Source organism: Seriola lalandi, unplaced genomic scaffold (genome assembly GCF_002814215.2).
Source record: "Seriola lalandi dorsalis isolate HSWRI2012SDOR001 ecotype SW California unplaced genomic scaffold, Sedor1 jcf7180002054887, whole genome shotgun sequence".
In the NCBI taxonomy this organism is placed as follows: Eukaryota; Metazoa; Chordata; class Actinopteri; order Carangiformes; family Carangidae; genus Seriola; species Seriola lalandi.
Window position 1 is genome coordinate 1,893,685 of NW_019525439.1, and position 20,041 is coordinate 1,913,725.

The 20,041-nt window shown below is 41.0% G+C and overlaps 1 protein-coding gene across 1 annotated transcript in view; it reads left to right on the forward strand.

Moving 5' to 3' along the window:
- sdc2 (syndecan 2) overlaps nt 1-18,930 on the forward strand; it is a 42,789-nt gene extending 23,859 nt beyond the window's left edge. The window contains exons 2-5 of the mRNA XM_023429095.2: nt 10,918-11,032; nt 11,852-12,021; nt 13,651-13,780; nt 16,380-18,930. Coding sequence (XP_023284863.1) covers nt 10,918-11,032; nt 11,852-12,021; nt 13,651-13,780; nt 16,380-16,543 — 579 coding nt within the window. The 3' untranslated portion in view covers nt 16,544-18,930. The remainder of the gene's footprint in view (nt 1-10,917; nt 11,033-11,851; nt 12,022-13,650; nt 13,781-16,379) is intronic.
- Nucleotides 18,931-20,041: the final 1,111 nt, after the last annotated feature.

Consider the following 20,041-nt stretch of genomic DNA (forward strand, 5'->3'; position numbering starts at 1 on the left):
GGGGAGGGGTGGGGGTGGGGGGGATGCCAACAACTACAAATGCAAACATCAGAATAAAAGTCAGGAGATCACCAAAGTCATTAGGATCCATCCTCTTGATACTAGTAATAAATTTCATGCTAATCTGATCGACCCGCATTGTCATCCCCAGAGCCTTCTCGCTAGCATGGCTGAAAAATTATGTGAATGGTTCATCATTTCCATGTCTACCCTGTCCCCCAACAGCCACCAGTTTCTGTTCTCGATGCCGTCTCTGTGGGCAGAAAATGTTCTAGCTGTGCAGTGAAGAGGTAGCTGATCTGTTATATATTTCAGAAAGTCAGTGTATTTGCTCAGCAGTATCAGGCTGAGCCAGTCAGCCGATGCGTCCATTGAGCAGCAGCACTCACAGGAAAGTCTGCTGCATTTGATTGTCCTGCAGTCTCAGACCGTTTATTTAATCTTTATGGGGACATAAAGTTGCGCTAATGCACCCGTTAACGGCTGGTCTCAACCTTTTTAATAACAGTGTGAAGGGCAGCGTCAGAGGAATCAATGAGTAACTCATCTTTTCACCTGCATTCTCGTACTCATTTGAAAAATCCTTTTGGCCTCTTGTCCTCAACAGAGCATCACATTTCTGTCTCATTTGGTTTTTCAGAGATAACATTCAAATTGATTCAACAAACTGAAGAATAGAAGTGTTGTTGCCACGAAAACATATTTTCTGCAATTACTTTAACTCTTTAACTAATTAAAGTTGATTTACAACAAGTAACTGATATATGACATAAAAGCACAGCTCCTGCACACTCCCTGCCCAGCACAAAACAGTACAGAGCTACACCTGTTAGTAAGATCAATTCATTGTTGGTTTTGGTCTTTTCACAGGATTAAGAATCGATTATCACTAGACTTCGCTCTTAATGGTGCACATGCCTAAAAGTGGCCCACCTTCAGTTGTAGGAGGGCCAGAAGTTGCTCACAGTGCAGTGTGGTGCAGACACCCTTGGAAGTCTGAGCTGGAAACCCCTCCTGCTCCTGCTCCTGCCCACCCCCTCATGGAGGGGCTTGAGCCCTGTGGAATGTGGTGTATGCCTTTCTGTGTCAGACGGCCGTTTGTTTTGGAATAGGAGACGATATGAATCTGAGCTGAAAGCACCCACATGCTCAGCTTGTGCTCAGGTTGTTGAAGGGGCGGGGGGCTTTCACCTACTGAGGCAATGTGATATAATCTTTTAGTTGCAGGGAGAAAATGAAAAGAGTCAGGGGTAGAAATGCATCTCTGAGACATCACCTTGTAACAAATCTATGTAAAGGTGACGTGTTGTGTTGACTTTATGTACTCTGTTTTTTAGAGAGGAATGGCTGCAAAGCTTTTTACAGATATTGATATGTCTCATATCTCATATGGCTGAAATGCATTATTTGAACTGTCTTGAGTTATTACATCAAAAGTGGAAGCTCATGCGTTTAAGAGTCGGCATCTAGACAAGTAGATGAGTAAACCATAAATGTCACCTCAAGACTATTGCACTCCCTTTATCTCAATCACACTCACTTTTGCATTTCCTCTCTCTGCTCTCTGTCTTGCTCCGAAACCCCCCCCCCCCCCCCCCCACACACACACACACACCGCAACTCAGCTGGAGTAGCTACAGACCCTAAGGGCTCAGAGAGTTTGATTTGTGTTGACTTCCGGCAGGAACTCCCCCTCTCCTCAGCCCACAGCTCAAAGACTATCAATTAGTTCCTTATTATGATCCCTGGGAGGGCAATAAAAGTTAGAGTGGGTTCAAAGAGCACAAAGGCAGACATGCACACACACACACGCACACACACACACACACACACACACACACACACACACACACACACACACACACACACACATACACTAACCTTTTTTGGTCTGAAAGAGTTACAGTTTGGACATCCTCTCTCACAGTCCTGTAGGTGGCTGTTACTGCCTGTTCTTCCTATTTACATTTGCCAAACAATGCTCACCACCCACATACATGACTCACAGAGACCTTTTTTCTGTCTGTCTTGCCAGCAGTTTGCTCAGTCATCAGCTGGTGTTGGTGGGACAAATTGAATGTTTGGATGTCGCCAACTCCTGTCCTGTCCTGTTCTGTTATTTCTTTTTTTCCCCCTGTATCTAATAACAACACCATCACAGATCCAGCTGTTATTCATACTACTTCCTCCATGAAGGCAGCAGCTGTCTGCTCTGTTGATGGCTGATGCTACATGAATCCACAGAAGCCAATTTGTCACCCTGTATAGCCACCAGACTCTCCTCGACTCGTCTTCGTCTGTCAGCCTCTCCCCTGCTGTCCACCTCTCCAAACACCAGGGAGGCTATTGTTCACTTCCTCTCCTCCTCCCAGTCACTATAGAATTGCAAAGCGGGAGGAAGTTATTTTTCTCATGATGATATGTCCTCGGTGTTCCTCAAGTGACACTATGTGGTTGTATTGTGCCCGTTTCTGATAGAATGTAGAATGTAGAGTTTTTTTAGTTTGGTATGGTGGGTTGCTCTAAATATCATACCAATGAGCCTTAGCCACTCTATAACTATAGTAAGGATGCCAGTCAAAAGTGCAAAAATTACAGCTGTTGAAAGTGCAACTGGGAAGGGGGGTGGGCTTGTGGAGGAATCGTGGAGAGGTTTGTCCACAGCAGAATGAAACAGGGCAGAGTGCAGTTGCTGCCCGCCACACTTTGTTACTGTGTTGACCTTCTGTATGGATCTGTGGTAGCCCAAGTAGAACAGATAAAGTGAAAGCCACCAGGCCGATCTGCCACCTTCACTTTGTTAATTAGGGATTATCACACTCTGTCTCTCTCTCTCACACACACACACACACACACACACACACACACACACCCTTCCTTTTACATATTATTGATTTCAACACAGATGTAGATATTTGTTAGCCCGATTGTGACAATGAGAACTGATTTCATTCACAGGAGGACAGAACAAAGCAGACAGTACACAGTAAAGCCATCAGACTATGCATATGAAGAATATTGACGTTGTGAGAATGAATACTCATGAAGTCATGAGTCAAGATTTTTCATGACTGATTCATCTGCTGACTATTAATAATAATGAATAATTTCAGTCTTCATGCTGAGCTAAGCTAACTGGCTGCTGTACCTACATATTTAATGGCCAGATGTGAGAGTGGTATCAATCTTCTCAGCTAACTCTCAGCAAGAAAATAAATGTATTGTACTGTAGAACCTTTCTTTTAAAATATGAAGCTGCAATCTGGAGACAGTTAGCTTAATTACTCTAAAGACAAAACCCTCCATATAACTGTATTTTGAGATTTTTACACTTTTTTTGTATGGATTACACAAACTAGATTGAATGTGTGGTGCCAATTGCATATGCTAGCTGTTTACCCCAGCTTTCAGCCTTTGTGCTAAGCTAAATTAACCATTTCCTGACTGTGGCCACATGAAAGCGAAACTGATCGTCTCATCTTAACTCCCGGCAGGAAGGTGAATAGGCATCTCCCAAGACGTTGACCTACTGCCTTTAAGAATATTTAAATGCACTAGCTAAAGCAATGTGTAACAAAAGAGTGGAAGTGTGTTTAATTAAATATAAGAAAAGAGGAGGCATGTTTGCAGGTGCAGCGGCTGATATAACAACATATACTGTAGATGGTCTCATCAAATATAGAAAAGTTACAGTTGTGAAGCACAATGCTTTATACATACTATAGTGACTATGCTTGGAAAGCAGAGATGGATGTTGTTTTCCTCTGCTGTGGTTTTCTCTAAGCTCCTTGCAGTTCTGAGGTAGATTTAAAGAAATAGTTAAGAACCAGAGAGAGCAGCAGACCGATGAAGGAGGATCTGAGACGATGTCTGTCTGCTGGCCCCCGTGCACTTGTTTTCCACTTTTTCTTCCCTCTGAAGTCGGTGTTATGATGTGTCTGTGTATTCGTCTCACGCCTTTGAGATGTGAGAGCTGGATAAGGGTTTGTGTGTGTGTCTATGTTGGCACATATGTGTGTCCCATGGGTGCTTTTCATGCACACGCAGATGTTCGAGTGTCTGTGTGTGTGTGTGTTTGTCTGCATTCCTTTGAGGAACACTATTTCCCCTGGCCTGACTTGGAGTTGAGCTAATATTTGTTGTGTTAGAAGTGAGAGCAGTGTGTCAACAGTAGAAAGTCAGGAGCCCAGGGTTACTTCAGATGACTCTATATGTGTCCCCTCATCCCCCTTCATCCATCTCTTATAGAAAGGAGTGAGAGATGCAAATAATACATTGACTCACAAAGTTACTGTAAGCACATACAGACCCAGTGCCTTTCAAGCCCCGCTAGGCATGGACATGGTGATTTTGACAGGCTTTTAGCAGAGCAACCTCCAGGCTATGGGATTGTCTGCAGCAATGGGTTATTTCCCCCTCCCTCCCTTTCTCTTTTCTCATCCACTCTCCCCTTTTGTCCACCCCCCACTCTCTCTCTCTTTTATCTCACACTCTCTTCTCTTCAGTCCCTCCTTCTCTGTCATCTGCATTTTGTTCAGTCTTGGTCTCCAGCTTTTCATGTCTCCTTCGGATTCACAGGTCAAACAGACAGAGTGACAGGGAGACACAGACAGACAGCGTGGAAGCTGCGCTCCTGCTGGCTTATTAGTTCATTAGCGGGCAGAGATGCCAGTAACAGCAGCGATTCTCACAACTAATAGAGCGCGTACATCGCTACAGTGGCTACTAGCTCATTATGGCAGTTCACCCTCCTTCATCTTTGCTTTCACTTGCTCTCTCCATGTCTGTCCCTCTTTTCCTTTCACCGTCTGTAAGCATGATCAGACCGTGTAGTATTCACTCGTTAAGGTGCCTAAATGAGGCTGTCTCTGTGTGTCTTTGTGTGTGTGCAAACTCACGTGTCCTTGTGAGTGACTGTGCTTGAGAATGCACAAGGCTCTACCAGTTTTTCTCCTTAATGATGAAAAGAAACGGATAGTTCCAACAAGGACATGCCACAGACGACAAGCTTTAATAAACTTTTTAAAAAATTGGAAAAGTCTGGAAATCTGTAGTTTGGTTTCTGAAATATGTTTTCATCATGTGTGTGGTCAAATTCATTATCAGAAAGAAAAGGAGAGTCATGAAGTCAGTAGTAAACAGTAGTAACTACCTTTGGAATTCTAGTGTGAGCTAACATTAGCCAGTATAAGGTACTGGTCATATGGGACCAAGTAAAGGCTTGTTAACACAGGTGGTGATTCAGCCAGGGTTTTTTGTCAAACCATCTAACGTGCAGCTAACGTAACACAACCCAGGTGTTCACACAGGCTGCGTAATGGCTCGAGGTAAATTGTAGGAATATGGCATTTATGCCACAAAATAGTCCACTAGCAATCTAATGTATAAAGTTGTGTGCGTGTGTGTGTGATGAGGACAGCACACTGAGTGTTTGTGTGGATGTGGATGCATGAGGTAGATTTCTATATGCATGAACCATGGCCCTCTTTTCTTGCTCACTTTTCTGTGCACAAAGGCGACATGCTGCTTTGAGAATGCAAAGCTTTTGTATATGTACACTGTCCTCTCTAAGTATCACTCAGGAGTTTTGGTGTTTCCATTCTTCTCCATCTCCTCCAAGGCTTCCTCTTTCTGAGTCATTTTATTTTGTCCACTACAAGGTGTACACAGTTTGAGCTTGAAGAATTAAGTATTATGAAGTATAGTATATGTATTTGCTTTATTTATTATGTAGTCTGGTTAATAGATGATTTAATTCAGAGGCAAAGCAGTGGGAATCCAACACCTAAGATTAGTTATTGGTAACGACTGTGGATACTGTTGATTTTTGTGTAAAGTTTGGTTTATATGCAAGTATATAAGAGGAGATTGTCCTGTTTTTCCCCAAAACAAGAGCATATAATACTGTGATTATAACATATTACACATACAAACTCAAGAACATACCCTCCTCACTAACTATACATACAGTGGTTAACCTTACAATCAATACAACAAGTCAGGAAGCTCTCAGAAAGCCAGTCAAATTTCATTGAATGTGCACTGCTATAAAATGGTTTCCTCCTTTGGATTCAATACTGATTTACTGCAGGTCTTAAAGTTTTTATTTTCACGGGTTCATGAAACTTTAATATCACATTAGCTTTCAGATTTAGTGAATGACAACATAGATGGTGAGGGAAGGAGCACTGTTTTGGTTTCTAAGGAGGGATGAGTCAGTAGACTTCCTGAATAATAGATGGGATTCAGAAATTGTTCTGCTTCATGGCAAACCCAACACCGATCGCCAAAATACCTTGCTGAATTAGACATTTCCAACTGGACCAATTTTACAAGTTCCGTCTGCCCTGAATCTTTTCTGAAAGTAGCACTGCAGGGTTTTTCTAATAATTGCTCTGTAGACTAGAGCAGCCATGCCACAATCAAATAGTTGTAAATGGTTTTCGGTGTTCACTCTGCTTTTCTTGTTGGCGGATTGATGTCTGCTTCAGTTCAGAAGATGTGATAAGGGCTGAAAGCAGAGACTACCTGTAAATGTCACTGGATTGATAAAAAGAGCAAAGTTTATCAGGGCTACTGTGGCTGTGCACAAGCATGTGTGCACTAGTGATAGAGACAGTCACCTTTATCAAGTTTATAATGTGTATACTCCCAAGCACACATACTAGTTTGTGCTTGTCCTAGTGTGTCAGATAAAGTCAGTGAAGTGTATCAAGGTCAAACAGACCACTTCCTCCTCTCAGATCTGTACTGATTTTCTGTTGTGTGGCTTGTACCATTGAACATCTCTAATCCAAATGCTTTGTTCAAACTGTTGAAACATGAGGATTACAGAGGAGACAGTGGACTCGTGCAACCTCGAGCTTGAAATAAACCAGGACTCTGTACACAGGTGTACCTTGGTGCCCATCTGAAAGGTAGCATAGCTCTCGGTTGCATTTTGCCTCATTGTCATTGTTCAAAGACAAGTTCATATGTTTTGCACTTTCTTGCACAGTGTTAGATGAAGAGATTAATACCAGGCTTATGTCTGTAAACATGAAGCTTCAGTCAGGAGCTGGTTATTCTAAAGTCAATTATGGAAACATCCAAGCTTGCCCTGTCAATAACTTCTATCGCTCACCAAATAAAACAGCCAACTTCTTGTTTTTACATTTCATTTTTTGCAAGGATTAAACAAATATTCACTTGTGATTTCTTAGTGGTGCTTGTAGGTGGATTTTGTTGCCTTTTTAGACAGACAGGCAAACAGTTTCCTCCTGTTTCTAGTCTTTATGCTCAGCTAGGCTAACTAGCTGCTAGATGTAGCTTCATTTTTAATTTACTCTTAGCAAAACAGGAAATAAGTGTGTTCCCTAGAATTTCAAAGTATTTCTTAAATATCATGATGTATTTTATCATGTTAATAACTACTGCTGATGCCTGTATTTGTTATGTTGCTATTGTAAACAAAAATGACAAAATGTGTCTGGTTTCAGAGCTTGTGATGGGCATCTTACACTATTTGCAGACATTCTATATATTCAATGAAACACTGAATAATCAAGAAAATTAATAATTACATTAATCAATAATTACATTAATTGTTAGTTGCAGGCCTGATATTGTATTTTAAAAGGACTTTCTGGTAAAAGAAAAATAAAACTATAATTAGCTACCTCCTTATGCTTTACTATGCATATTATTCCTCCATTTATTCATTTAACAAGTCAGGTGAAAGTGTTTTCATCATAGTTATGTCTTTGAAATCTGCATTTAATAGGCCCAAGGGAAGTTAAAGCTACACTATCATTACTATGCATATGCTCACACATTTGCTTTCATGTGTGTATGTGGTGTCGAGTGATATGCTCAATTGCTCACTTTAATGTGTGTATGTATAATCAATGAATCAATGAATGCTTGCATACATTTGTAAAACATGTCTAGTCATGCATGCGAATGTGTGTGTGGCCTCTATCTCATTAGTGCCCTTTGTCAGCATTTGATCTGTGGCCTGCCTTCTTATGGTCCATTGTGCTCATATCGCCAGTGCATAAAGACCTGTGGTCCGCATGGACCGGTGAATTGATTTGCCAGGCTGTTTCAGTGAAGAGGGGGAGGGGTTGTGTTTGGAGGAAAAGAAGGCAAGAAAGGTTAAGATAAAGTTGCTTTGAACAAATTCTCTCTTTGATCAGGCGGCTCAGCGGTGAAAGGCCTTTCTTCCAGAAGTCAGAGCCAGTTGAGAGAGGAGAGATGGAGATACACATTGTTCTGTTTCATCTAGCCTCTGTCTTTCTTTTTTTCTCTGTTGTTAGCTGTGTGTACTCCCTGCTTCTTTGTTATGGAGAGTGCCAGGCCTTTCTTTCATGACTCCACAAAAGCACACGTATGCACACACAGTGACTTAAAAGCACTACTGAACACACTCACATTACAACACTGTGTGTAATTGGAAATGCTGAGATGGCGAAGGGATCCATCATTGAGTTCATTAATCAAGCAAAAAGGCCGAAAATGTGCCTGTTCCAGCTTCTAAACTGTGAGGATTTGCTGCACTATAAATTGAATGTATTTGGACTGCTGGGTGAACAAAACAAGCAACTTGAAGATGGGAAATTGTGATGGAAATTTTACACTAGCCTTTCTGGATTTTTCATTCATTTAGTTCAACTTTTATTTTATCGGGTCCAAAGAGAAACGTGCAGCCAGGGGAAACACTGTATGTTCAAGTGTGCATGTTCTGTAAGATACATAAAACATGATTTCATACAATAAAAATGTGTCAAACAAATGTTGAAATTCACATAAAACATCATTAACAGACTTAACCACTAATGGAAAAAAAAGAACTGACAAAGTACTTCTTAATGAAAACGTTAGTTGCAGCCCTACTCGCTTTTTCCTTTCCAAACCAAGAGTATGTAAAACAGGCACTAAGAGGCAAAAATTTCTCACAGCCAAGTTTCTTAGCTTTCTCACTGCATGCCTATTCTTTCAGTTAACAAAAAAACACTTATTTCCTGTCAAGCCAATTGATTATTTCCTCCAATTGAGCTTCATTCAGCCCCGGGTTTATCAGCTCAACATCCTCAGAGCAGAGCTGAAGCTGTAGCAACCAGCTTAATGGGTGCCACACACACACACACGCACACACACACACACACACACACACACACACACACAGGGATGATTTATTGTGGGGTCTCTCTTTGTATTCTTTTTTTCTAAAGCAGGACTATCAGTATAGAAGGGGCAGTACAGCTAACCACAGATTGGTGAATAGGAGTTGAATGGTTGTTGCCATGGATGCGTTTATAGCTATTCCAGTCACACACACACACAACATTTTTAATAGTTATGTGTACTACATGCACACACTTAAACAACAGTTGTCATATTAAGGTACCCAGCACATATCTGGTTCCACAAGCCACTTAGAGTGAAAACTCTTATTTCCTGATCTTATTTCTCATTAAAATCTCAACTTACACACCACGTGAGCAGCTGCTTTTTAAACAAACAGGCACTGTTAAACTGTGGTCTTTTCAGCCAGTCACTCCATTAAGCCGGAACACAAACATTCCCACTAGTCAGGCGGGTTGTCCAGGCGACGATAGTGTGAGAGAGACTGGATGTTGTGATTGGACCGTCACCTGTGCTGCTGCGCTTCATTTGATCATAAAACAGGGACACGTGTTGTTATCAGCCACGCTAGCGGTGTGGCTCTAGGGATGGCAATGTCGATCTGTTAGTCTGCCCACAGCCTTGGTCCAGACTGAAATATCTCAACCACTAATGGATGAACTGTCATGAAACCTGGCACAGATATTCATTGTGTCCAGAGGATGAATCTTACTGATTTTTCCTGTAGCACCACCATGAGATCGACATTTGTAGTTTTGACTCTTGACTAGGGCTGAGTCAATATGTCAATTAATCAATCAGTCCATAATCAGAAAATTTATCAAATTAATACTGATTGTTAATTTACTGATTAATCTTTTAAGTGATTTTTTTTTAAGGTGCTGCTTTCCTTTATGTGACAGTAAACTGAATGTCTTTGGGTTTTGGACTGTTGGCGAGACATTATTTTTCACCATTTTTATAGATCAGACCTTTAATCAATTAATCATGAAAATAATCAGCAGATTTATCAATAATGAATATAATCATTACGTGCGACCGTTCAGTCTCGACAACTGTTAAATGGGTTGCCAAAAGATTTCCCACAGACATTCATTTCCACCTCAGGATGAATTCTAATAACTTGGGTGATCCCTTAACCTTTTATCATCAGTGCCATCGTCAGGTCAAAATTGAAATGTGTCATTAATGACCAAGTACCTGCCAAAGTAATGACATTCCCAGCAGCCTCAGCTGTATGTTGTGTTTAGTGTAAATTAGCAAACTGTTGGCAAAGGAAAGTTTGAAAGGAAGTAGTTGAGTATCAATCTCTCAGGCGTATACTCGGCTGAACATTTGTGTTTGCACTGGGCACTAATTCCTGCTTTATAGTTGATATAACAAGACTGATTTTTCTTCAGACTGTTTTGGCTGCACTTACCAGTCTGTGAGATTTCAGAATGGCAAATTTAGCAAAGATTTGTGCTGTTCAAACTGTACTAATGATATAAGCTTTGAATTGCTACCCCCAGAGGGTTTTATGTTTGCCAATTAAAGAAATAATCAGTGACTGGAGTGTTGGTCTCAAAGCAGGAGAGGTTGTGAATAATGATTTAAAAACTTGGCCACTAGACTTTCTGATTCATATTATGTTTATTCATATTTAGCTGCCAGTGTAGAGAACTGTGGAGACAGTGAAGGTCTTCACTTTGTTGATGTGATGTGGTGCAGAATGAAAACTTTCACATGCACTTGTGTAAATTGAGATGAGTAATAAAGTCCTTAATACCATGTTATCTTGTTGCTTTGCAGATAGCAGAAGCAGCCAAGACATCCTCTCAGGCTGATGACTTGTACCTGGATGACACAGGCTCGGGAGGTTATTACCCTGAAGATGATGATGACTTTAACTCAGGGTCTGGCTCAGGTAAGACACATTTATGCATGCACGTTCTCTCTCACTCACAGACTTGCATAAGAGACACACACACACACAGACTTTGCGAGCTCAGCAGGCAATTACCCAGAGGCACGATGACATTCATTTTCGAGGCTGCTGCAGGTAAGTTTTATGAACCCTAAGTTTTTCTTTTCTTTTGTTTTTTTTTTCTTTCATCGGCAGACTAAAGTTGTGCCATCACTTTCTCTTTATCTCTATCCTTTCTCCTACTCTCTTTGTCTCCCGTTTCTTACACCGCCTCTCTCTTTCTCTCACTCGATTTGAATTGAGATTGCCTTGTCACCCAGACTGCCGTCGGCAAGTGTGCAAATTTCACATGTCTTTTTTATTAGCTCTTCTGCTCTACTTGCTTTAAGCACCTTTACAACACTCATTCATTGGTCAAAAGTAACTCTTCTCTGTGAGAGTTGTATAGCTGCAGTGGGAGAAGGTCATGCCAGGTGAAAGGAGGCAGGACAGTGATCAATAGCCCTTCCAATATTACATATATACCCTATTACTCTGCTCTGCCACACTGTATTCTATAGGAGATTCAAACTGTAAATAATACATGAAAATAAAGTCCACAGTGTGAATTAAGAGAGAAAAAGTAAATGGATGCTTTGGATATTAAATATTAGTAACATGCATGCCCATATTTTACCTATTTGCACATACAAACACCATAATCTTTATTGTATTTTTATCTGTAGGGAAGCCAATTCCCTACACAAGTAATTCAGTTTCATCAAGCAAACATTTTAAACAAGGAGAAGCGTTATTTACCTGTTGCCCTCTTTCTTCCAGGTGGGGGTGAAGAAGTGGTGGAGGAAACAGTGACTGTCAGTACGGTTTATTTCGAGCCCAATGCAGCGCAACCCACCCAGGACTCCACCAAAGATTTCACCCCCAGGGTGGACACAGCCACGGTCAGAGAAAAGGCAGACAGCACGCCAAGGAAACCATTCAGAACAGAGGTAAGGATTCCCCAGAAAAAGGATAGAGACTGGACACCAGACACGAGCCGATTTCTTTTTTTAACCAGCTTGGCTGAAGATTTGGACGGGAGTGAGCAAGACAAGAAAGAAAGCCTTCTTGACTTCTACACATCAAAGGATTTAAATATGAGAGATAAATTATATGATTGACACCACTCTCATATAAATATGTCTATTAAATGAAGCCACAGGCCTTAGCTTAGAAGAAAAGATAAAGATAGATAAAACAGCCTGGCTCTTTCGCCTTTGCTTTAATTCCTTATGCTAGGCAAAGCTAACTGTGTAATGGCATAGCTTCATATTAAGCATCCAGAAATCACACTTGTAACAATCTTAATCTAACTCTCAGCAAGAAAACAAATAAGTAAATGTTGAACTATTCCTTTAAATAGACATTCTGCACTTGACAACTTATGTGATACTGCTGATTTGCCCTGATGTATCTTTGCTCCATGTAGAGCATGTGGTGCTCTGAACAGCTTGTAAGTTCACAATTACCATTTTAAAAGGGATATTAAGCTATTAAATTAAGTATACCCTGGGGTAAAACTTTTGCTGTGTGCTTCATAGTGAGCAGGTATATTATGACATTATACAACTTAATGTCAGTTATAATCACAGTGGCTCATTTATAACTACCCTGAGTCAACAGAGAGTGGCACAGTACGTCAGTATGTCTTTATCTGACCCAGTATATGTCATCAAATCCCCTGTAATACCAGGAGCCGTGAGGTTGCTTTCAGGATAAAGATCAAGTGCTCACGTCAATTTTCAATGTTTTCGCTCCATTGCAAATTATGGAGGATTACATCTCTCTCGGACATAATCACGTATTCTGGAACCATCCTAGATCTCACTTCTGTGTTGCACTCCTACTGTACTGCACTGGATACTGCATCTGTTTGGGATTAGTCGTCAAGGTCTCAAACCCCCTAAGCCTGAGCCTACCTGGCCCTTTCCCATTTATTTTCCTCCTGCCTCTGTCACTACTCTCTTGGCCAGCTGCACTGCTTGATTTCCATTCTGGTCCTTTGCACCCTCCTTTGGAAAAAGTGTGGCATACATAGGCCTTGACCCATTGGGCAGGTTTCGTTTCTGTGGCCCAGTGAAATTCTGTCTTGTCACGTTTCAGTGTGTTGAATATGAAGCTAGAGCCAACAGTCAGTTGGCAAAAAGACTGCAAACAGAGAAATAAAGGAAAGAAAATCCAGCTACCAGCACCTGTCAAGCTCAATAATTGACACCTTATATATCTGTTGTTTATATGTTGTTTGTTGTGCAGTGGTTTCTCTGAGTCTTGTCGTCAATGTGAGGTTATCAGGTAAAGTTACTGCGCCTGGTAAAAAAATAGTCCCGCACATAACCAGATACATACAGAAGCCTGCACATAATTCGCAAAATGGCGAATTACATCATTAATATTTACAATCACGGTCTTACTAGGGAGGAATTTAAGGATCATGCCAGAACACCAAATGAACCCAAGTCCTCTAAACACACAGACTGTGAAAGTCAGCTGTCAATAAGCAAACATAAATTTAAACCCTCTCTTTCTTCCTTTCCTGCCTCTTCCCCTTCCCCTTCCTGTCTTCTCTCCTCCTCACCCAGGCACCAGTGCCAGTTACAGAGGACATGCAGAGGAACCAGATGACTAGTACAACTAGTACCCCCGGTTCACCCCAGGAGGCCGTTGAGGTCCGCACTGAAAACCTCTTCCAGAGGACAGAGGTGTTGGCAGGTATGTATCACAGTAAGCCAGGACATCAAACCATTCCTTCTTTGGAAGATTTACTTAGATACACACAGACACAAATGTGTACCATTAAATTGACTCCACTTTGTGTTTTAAGTGAGATCTCTCTTTTGTATTAGCCTCTCTATTCTTATATGTTACAACATGTCGGCATATTTCCGGTAAAAAACAAAGTCCTAGAATTCTAGGTAATATTTTCCCTACAGTCTCCCATCTAATCCACCTCTCAAAATAATCACATTTAATAAACTCTGTCTGTGTCCCTCTGTGGGACCTTGTAGAGTTCACAGCATTGTGGGCGTTTCAAGTGTGTGTTGCTTGCCTTTTTTCGAATACATGAAAGAGGGTGGAAAGGAAATTATCTGACTCGATAGCACTGTGCTCTCTGATGCCGTCTCTCTGTCCCTGCGTGTCTGAGGCAAACATTGATTGGCACCTCACTTTCACTTTGTTGTGATATCCATCCGGTGTTGGCAATATGCTGAAACAACATCAACAAGGAGAAATCGGGACACTCGCCTCTCTCCTATGGATAGGCGCATTTCATCCTTTGCATATTGTTCTTGGATTGTGATAGGAAAAAAAATGGGATTGCCAGTATAAAATCTTTAGATGAGGCCTTGAAAGAGGTAATATATGTATAGCTTGGCCACCTCTACTCTGCCTTCGCTTCTCTACCTCGTTCACTTTACCCTTCCTCCAGATCATAACCACTACATGTCATCTCCTGCATGACTTCTATAAAAATAATTTCCCATGATCTAATTTTCATTTATTCACTATGCTTTGCGTTACTGCTTCTTGGGAGCTCAGCAGTTGGGCACGTGCCAGGATCTTTACCCATGAGGCCAGTCAACATGTGGAAACCTAAAGTGGAGCAGAGGGCAGATTGTAGCACCAGGAGGGACCTTAAACAGATTAGGAAGCTATAAAGAACCTCATACAGGCATAATTGGGAGGGAGAGTGAAATGAGCCCATGTGGCGAGTTAGGAGCATTAGTGAGGAGAGTCAGGGTCAAAACTGGAGGGGGGGGGATTTTTTGATACAGCCTTGGTGGATTTAATTCAGATTTCCCTTGATGTTAGCCCACTGTTGGCCTGTTGGTTTACAACATGTCCTTTACAGAAAGTTTAACCTCAAACATTTCTGTGTCTGTCAAGCCCTGATTCTGAATTGTATACGACATAAAATGGTCTTGCATGAATATCCTCCAGACATTTTAGTCACAGATTCAGTTATATAATTTGTTACAGCAAGGATGTTGAAAATTTAAATTCAACCTTCTTAGTGACCTAAAAGCCTGAAAAAAATTATAACTAACAAAAGCCATGTGAAAATCAAAGATGGCATACAACTCTTTCTTCCATCAGCCAGGAAGGAGTCCTGCTTTGTATTGACTTAAATGAAAGAAATCTCTCTCTGTTGGAATAAATAATGTTTTTAAATTTTTTAAACGTTTGGCTTTTTTTCCATTTAAATGAGCTGAGATGATGTTTTTTAACCATCCAGTGAGTTCATATTTTTAAACTTCTTATCTTAACAAATTTTATGAGTGGATTTGTGATGAAGATGGTCCAAGAGATATCCATGCAGAACCATGATGTGATGCCTGCAATTCTGAAGAAGAACATGGAGGGAAGATTGGTATTAAACGTGTCCACCTTGTGTTAATGTAGGTAGTTCAAGTTTTATTTTATGGAGAAAAGCGTGGAGAGTCATAGTCCAAACAACAAATCAGATAGTTGTGATGCCACTGGGGTTATCTTAATTCGAGCTTGTCGTTCAAGCCTGTGTTACAAACTGGCACGTGGAATTTGAAAGATGTGGAAGGGACAGACAGGATCTTACTGAATGACACAATCAAGTTACACTGTGTAAAGTGTACAATCCAGGGTTTTTTGACTTGGCGTCACTCTGTATCAGCGGTCAATATTTTAGTCTTGCAATGACATTTATCAGCGAGTTCAGGGACAGGATTCAGTTCAGGCCACACTAAACTGGTTGTTGTTTGTTTGTCCTCATTGGATTTATTTGCTTGACTGTTAACCACAAGCCTCCTGCTCCAACGTCCCCATCAGCAGTCACTGATTGGAATACAGACCATGTCAAATAAACCACACTTGGGGCGACGACACAGCTCTGTATACCAATCAAGGATTGGAGCGTTAATATCCCTTTAATGGAACACTAACTTTTAAACTCAACCAACACATGAGGAGAGGTGAAATGAACCACAGCAAATGATCCACTCTGTATCTCCTGAGACAAATTGAGGGTTTTCCCACTGACATTTAGTAACTGCATTGGTTACGACATTCAGTGGTGATGATTGCAGTTCAGTTTCACCACATTTAATCTCTCAGTTTTGATAAAATGCTGTTGTATTGCATTAGTATTTAAATTTGTTCCAACAGTAGCAGAAGCTGTGTATTGTACAAGACAGAAGACACACTTCATGTTAGACCACAAGGAGGCAGCTCAGTTTTTGCGAAGTTAAGGTCTCGTTCTCCACGAGGACACACACACTAGACATTGGTTTTACATTGATAATTAATTTCCCTATTCTCTCTTTGCCTCTTTCAGCTGTTATCGCAGGTGGCGTGATCGGCTTCCTGTTCGCTATCTTCCTCATCCTCCTGCTGGTCTACCGCATGAGGAAGAAGGATGAGGGTAGCTACGACTTGGGAGAGAGGAAACCCTCCGGCGCAGCCTATCAGAAGGCCCCAACCAAGGAGTTTTATGCATAAAGTCCTGCCCTTCCACCACCAGATTGACAAATCTTGAGTGACTGTTAAAAAAAAAACACAGTCCACAACAACAGCAAATCTGTTCAAACACAAGAAACAAGTACAAAATGTTTTCAAGTCGATTAAGGAAAAATAGCATAAAGGAAAGCTTTTGCATAGAGTATTGTAATTAAGACCTTTTCTTTCTTCTTTTTGTTTTTTAAATGAAAACCAAGCATTTCTCATTTTATGGCAAATCTCAGTGTATTTAAACATTTTGTGTATTATTTGAAAAGGCTGAAAAAATAAAAACAGGATCTGTAAAGGATTCTGTCAAAGGAGCTGTTTTTAGTCGCTGACTACTTTTAACTGTAGCAGTATGTTATTTGTAAAGAAAAAAAATTTAAAGTGGAAATAATTGAATATAATTATTCTGTATCAATCCTCGTTCATTTTTTTTTCTTTTTATTTTGTCCTAGCATGTCTGATGTTGATCTCTAAAGGTGTATTACATTAATTTATCTTTTCTCTGATGTTAAAAAAAAAATGCCTTTGTAGTTTTGATGAAGCTCTTTGGTCTTCATATTAACGCTGTTAACGGTCAATGTAAATGTTCTCCCTTCAGGTTACAATGTTTATTATTTGCTCTCACATCCATTTTTTTTTTTTTTTTTTTTTTTTTGGTCAAACGTGAGCGTTTCATTATGTCTTGTTGATTTGTTTGTCTCTTCTCAGTGTAGCCTTTTTTCTTTTTTTTCTTGTTGACAGCGTTTGATTTTCACACCAGGAATTGGTCTTTAAAAAGATTAAAATAAGTGTGTCAGGGCTAGAAAAACATCACAAATCTCGCTTCTTTTCTATTTAAATGCATTCTCTCTTACATTGCACATTCACTGCTTTTGCTTCCCACTGCTATCGTGCAGCTTTGCGTGTGTGTAGTGTTTTGGGGTGAAGTTTTCTTCTCTGTGGCTTGTGGTGTTTTTGGCCCAAAGCCACCTACCTCCCCAGTGTGTCCCTCGAGGTTACTGACTGCACCCAAGGTCTGCTAACATCTCTCCCCCCGCCCTCTCTCTTTCTCTCTGTTTACCCTAACCTCCCTCACTCCCACCTTCTTTTAAATCAGATTGGAGCAAGGCCAGTTGGGCTGTCAATACCCCCAACCACCACCACCCTCTCTTTTTCTCACTCAGCTGTATGGAGCCACCCGGGTAGCCTGGTGTTATTGTCCGTGTCCCAGTGTTGATGCTTTAGGCCCAAAGATCTGCTCAGTGAAGGCCTGCTACTGCTTGGACACAAACAAACCAGGCCGGGGCTGAATCCCCACATGCAGAGCACATACCTCTGCAGCAAACAACACAAGAGCACCCCCCCCTCTGGATTTCTCTGAGGGATTGATAGATAAGGCTGCACAGAAAATGTAGGACTCAAGTGTTAAAGTTTGAATAGTTTCTGAGACTCACATTGAGGGCTGTTCATGGTTTTAAATGGTCAGTGGAGGCATTTCAGAATAGTTGAAAGATGAGGTTGTTTGTTTGTTGCCACATCCACAACCTACACAAGGTGTTTGTTTGGATGCCATTCTGCATCCCCAAATGAGTTCAACTGAATAAAAGGCCACAAAATAGCTGCAAAGATTGAAAACAAAGATTACAGTCAAATGACAAGTTAAGTCTTCTTTTTTTTTTTCTTTTTTTTTTTTTAAACGTCTACATTAACTTGCTCTGAAGAGACACACGTGTTTTGTCCGGCAGGTTTGTGAAGTTGCCTTTTTCAGCTGTACAGTAATGTGAAGTAGGCGCAGTAGATGCTGTCACATCGTCTAAACTCCTAACACCACCCACATGCAGCTGTTCATCCCTCTACCTCTCCATCACTTCTTCTGTCAGTCTCTCTGCGCTCCTTTACTCATCCCCCCCCCCCCCACCCCCCCATCTCTGTTGTCCTCTCTTGTCATAGGACCTAAGGTACTGAACTATACTGAAAAACCCAAAGACTCACAGTATTTCTACTCCCACCATCTCCTCATACCCACTCCTCCCCACCATGGCCACATCATGTTGTTTCCTCATTCTCTTTTTCTTCACTCTTTTAGTTTTTTTTATTTTCTCTCTATTAGAGACCTGACCTTTGAGTCCAATTGCTTATTAGTATATGAAAAGATATATAAATATATATAAATGTATATTCACAAATGTTTTAAACCTTCAAAGTGCCTACCATTTGGAAATGTACTTGCTCGAGGTGAGCATGTGGCGGGTGTGTACACAAAAGAGGGGTGTAAACGACTTGACTGGCATTCTGTGAGCATGGATGACTGTAATGGTAACTTTTTTTTAGTCTTACAAAAGCTGACAGTATTGTACCTATAAGTTGAAACAACACTACTGAATAAACATTGTGGCCTAATATCCAACTGCTTGTGCCATCTTGTTTTCAAATTACACTTGTTTTTGCCTCCCTCATCTGTTGATTGTGTTAATTGGATCAATTAAACGTCATGGTAAATCAGCACTGAATCACACAGAGCTTGAAGCTTGTAGCAGCTTTGTTCTGACTCCATTGATTCAGGTCTCTCATCAGGTGTTTTGCAATCACCAGTGTGACTTCAGGGATCCGGGTGAAAATTAATGGCAGTTCCTACTGTGGATTAAGTCATCAATCAAATGCTACAGCGTCAAAAATGTGAGGTTTTGTTGTATTTCTGTCTCAAATAAATGTGATAGATTTTGAACTGTTGCTCAGACAAACGTTTTAAGGTGCCACCATGGGCTTTGGGAAATTGTGATCACCTATTTTCACTATTTTCCAGAGTCCATTCCTCTTAGTGAATACCTTTGAGCCAAGATTTCTCCAGGGAGCTGTTAGCAGGTGTTTTTGTATAAAACATTGATTCATTGATTTGACACAACCAGGCTAGCTGTTACTGCTTGTTTTAGTCTTTATGCTAAGCTAGGGGCTTACCAGGCTCTTTACTTAAAGGGATAGTTTGGGTTTTTTGACGTTGGGTTGTGTGAGGTACATTACCCACAGTGGATTCTGTTCTGCGCGGTCCTAGTAGCGAAAGCCGACCGGCAGCACCCGGCAGAGTGGCAGAGCGATGTGTTGCCGTGCACGGGGCCACGAGAAAAAAAGCGAGTTTTAGAGACTTTTAGAAATGGCAACCGAAACAATCCAATATCCATTTAAATGTACGCATCATGTAGAATATTTTGAGTGGTTTTATCTTCCTGTGAAAACAGCGCTTTCTTTTGGCACTACATTTTTCAACCGTTGAACTGCAGTATTCCTACGCACAAGCGCATTGTATTACGCCACTTTCTGATTTACTCAAAAGTCACTGAAACGCGTTTTCTTCTTGTGGCCCCGTGCACAGCAACACATAGCTCTGCCACTCTGCCAGGTGCTACCAGTCGGCTTTCCTAACTGGGAGCGTGCTGAAAGGAAATCTACTGTGGGTAATGTACTGAATATTCATGAGTACCTCACACAACCCCGTGTCAAAAAACCCAAACTATCCCT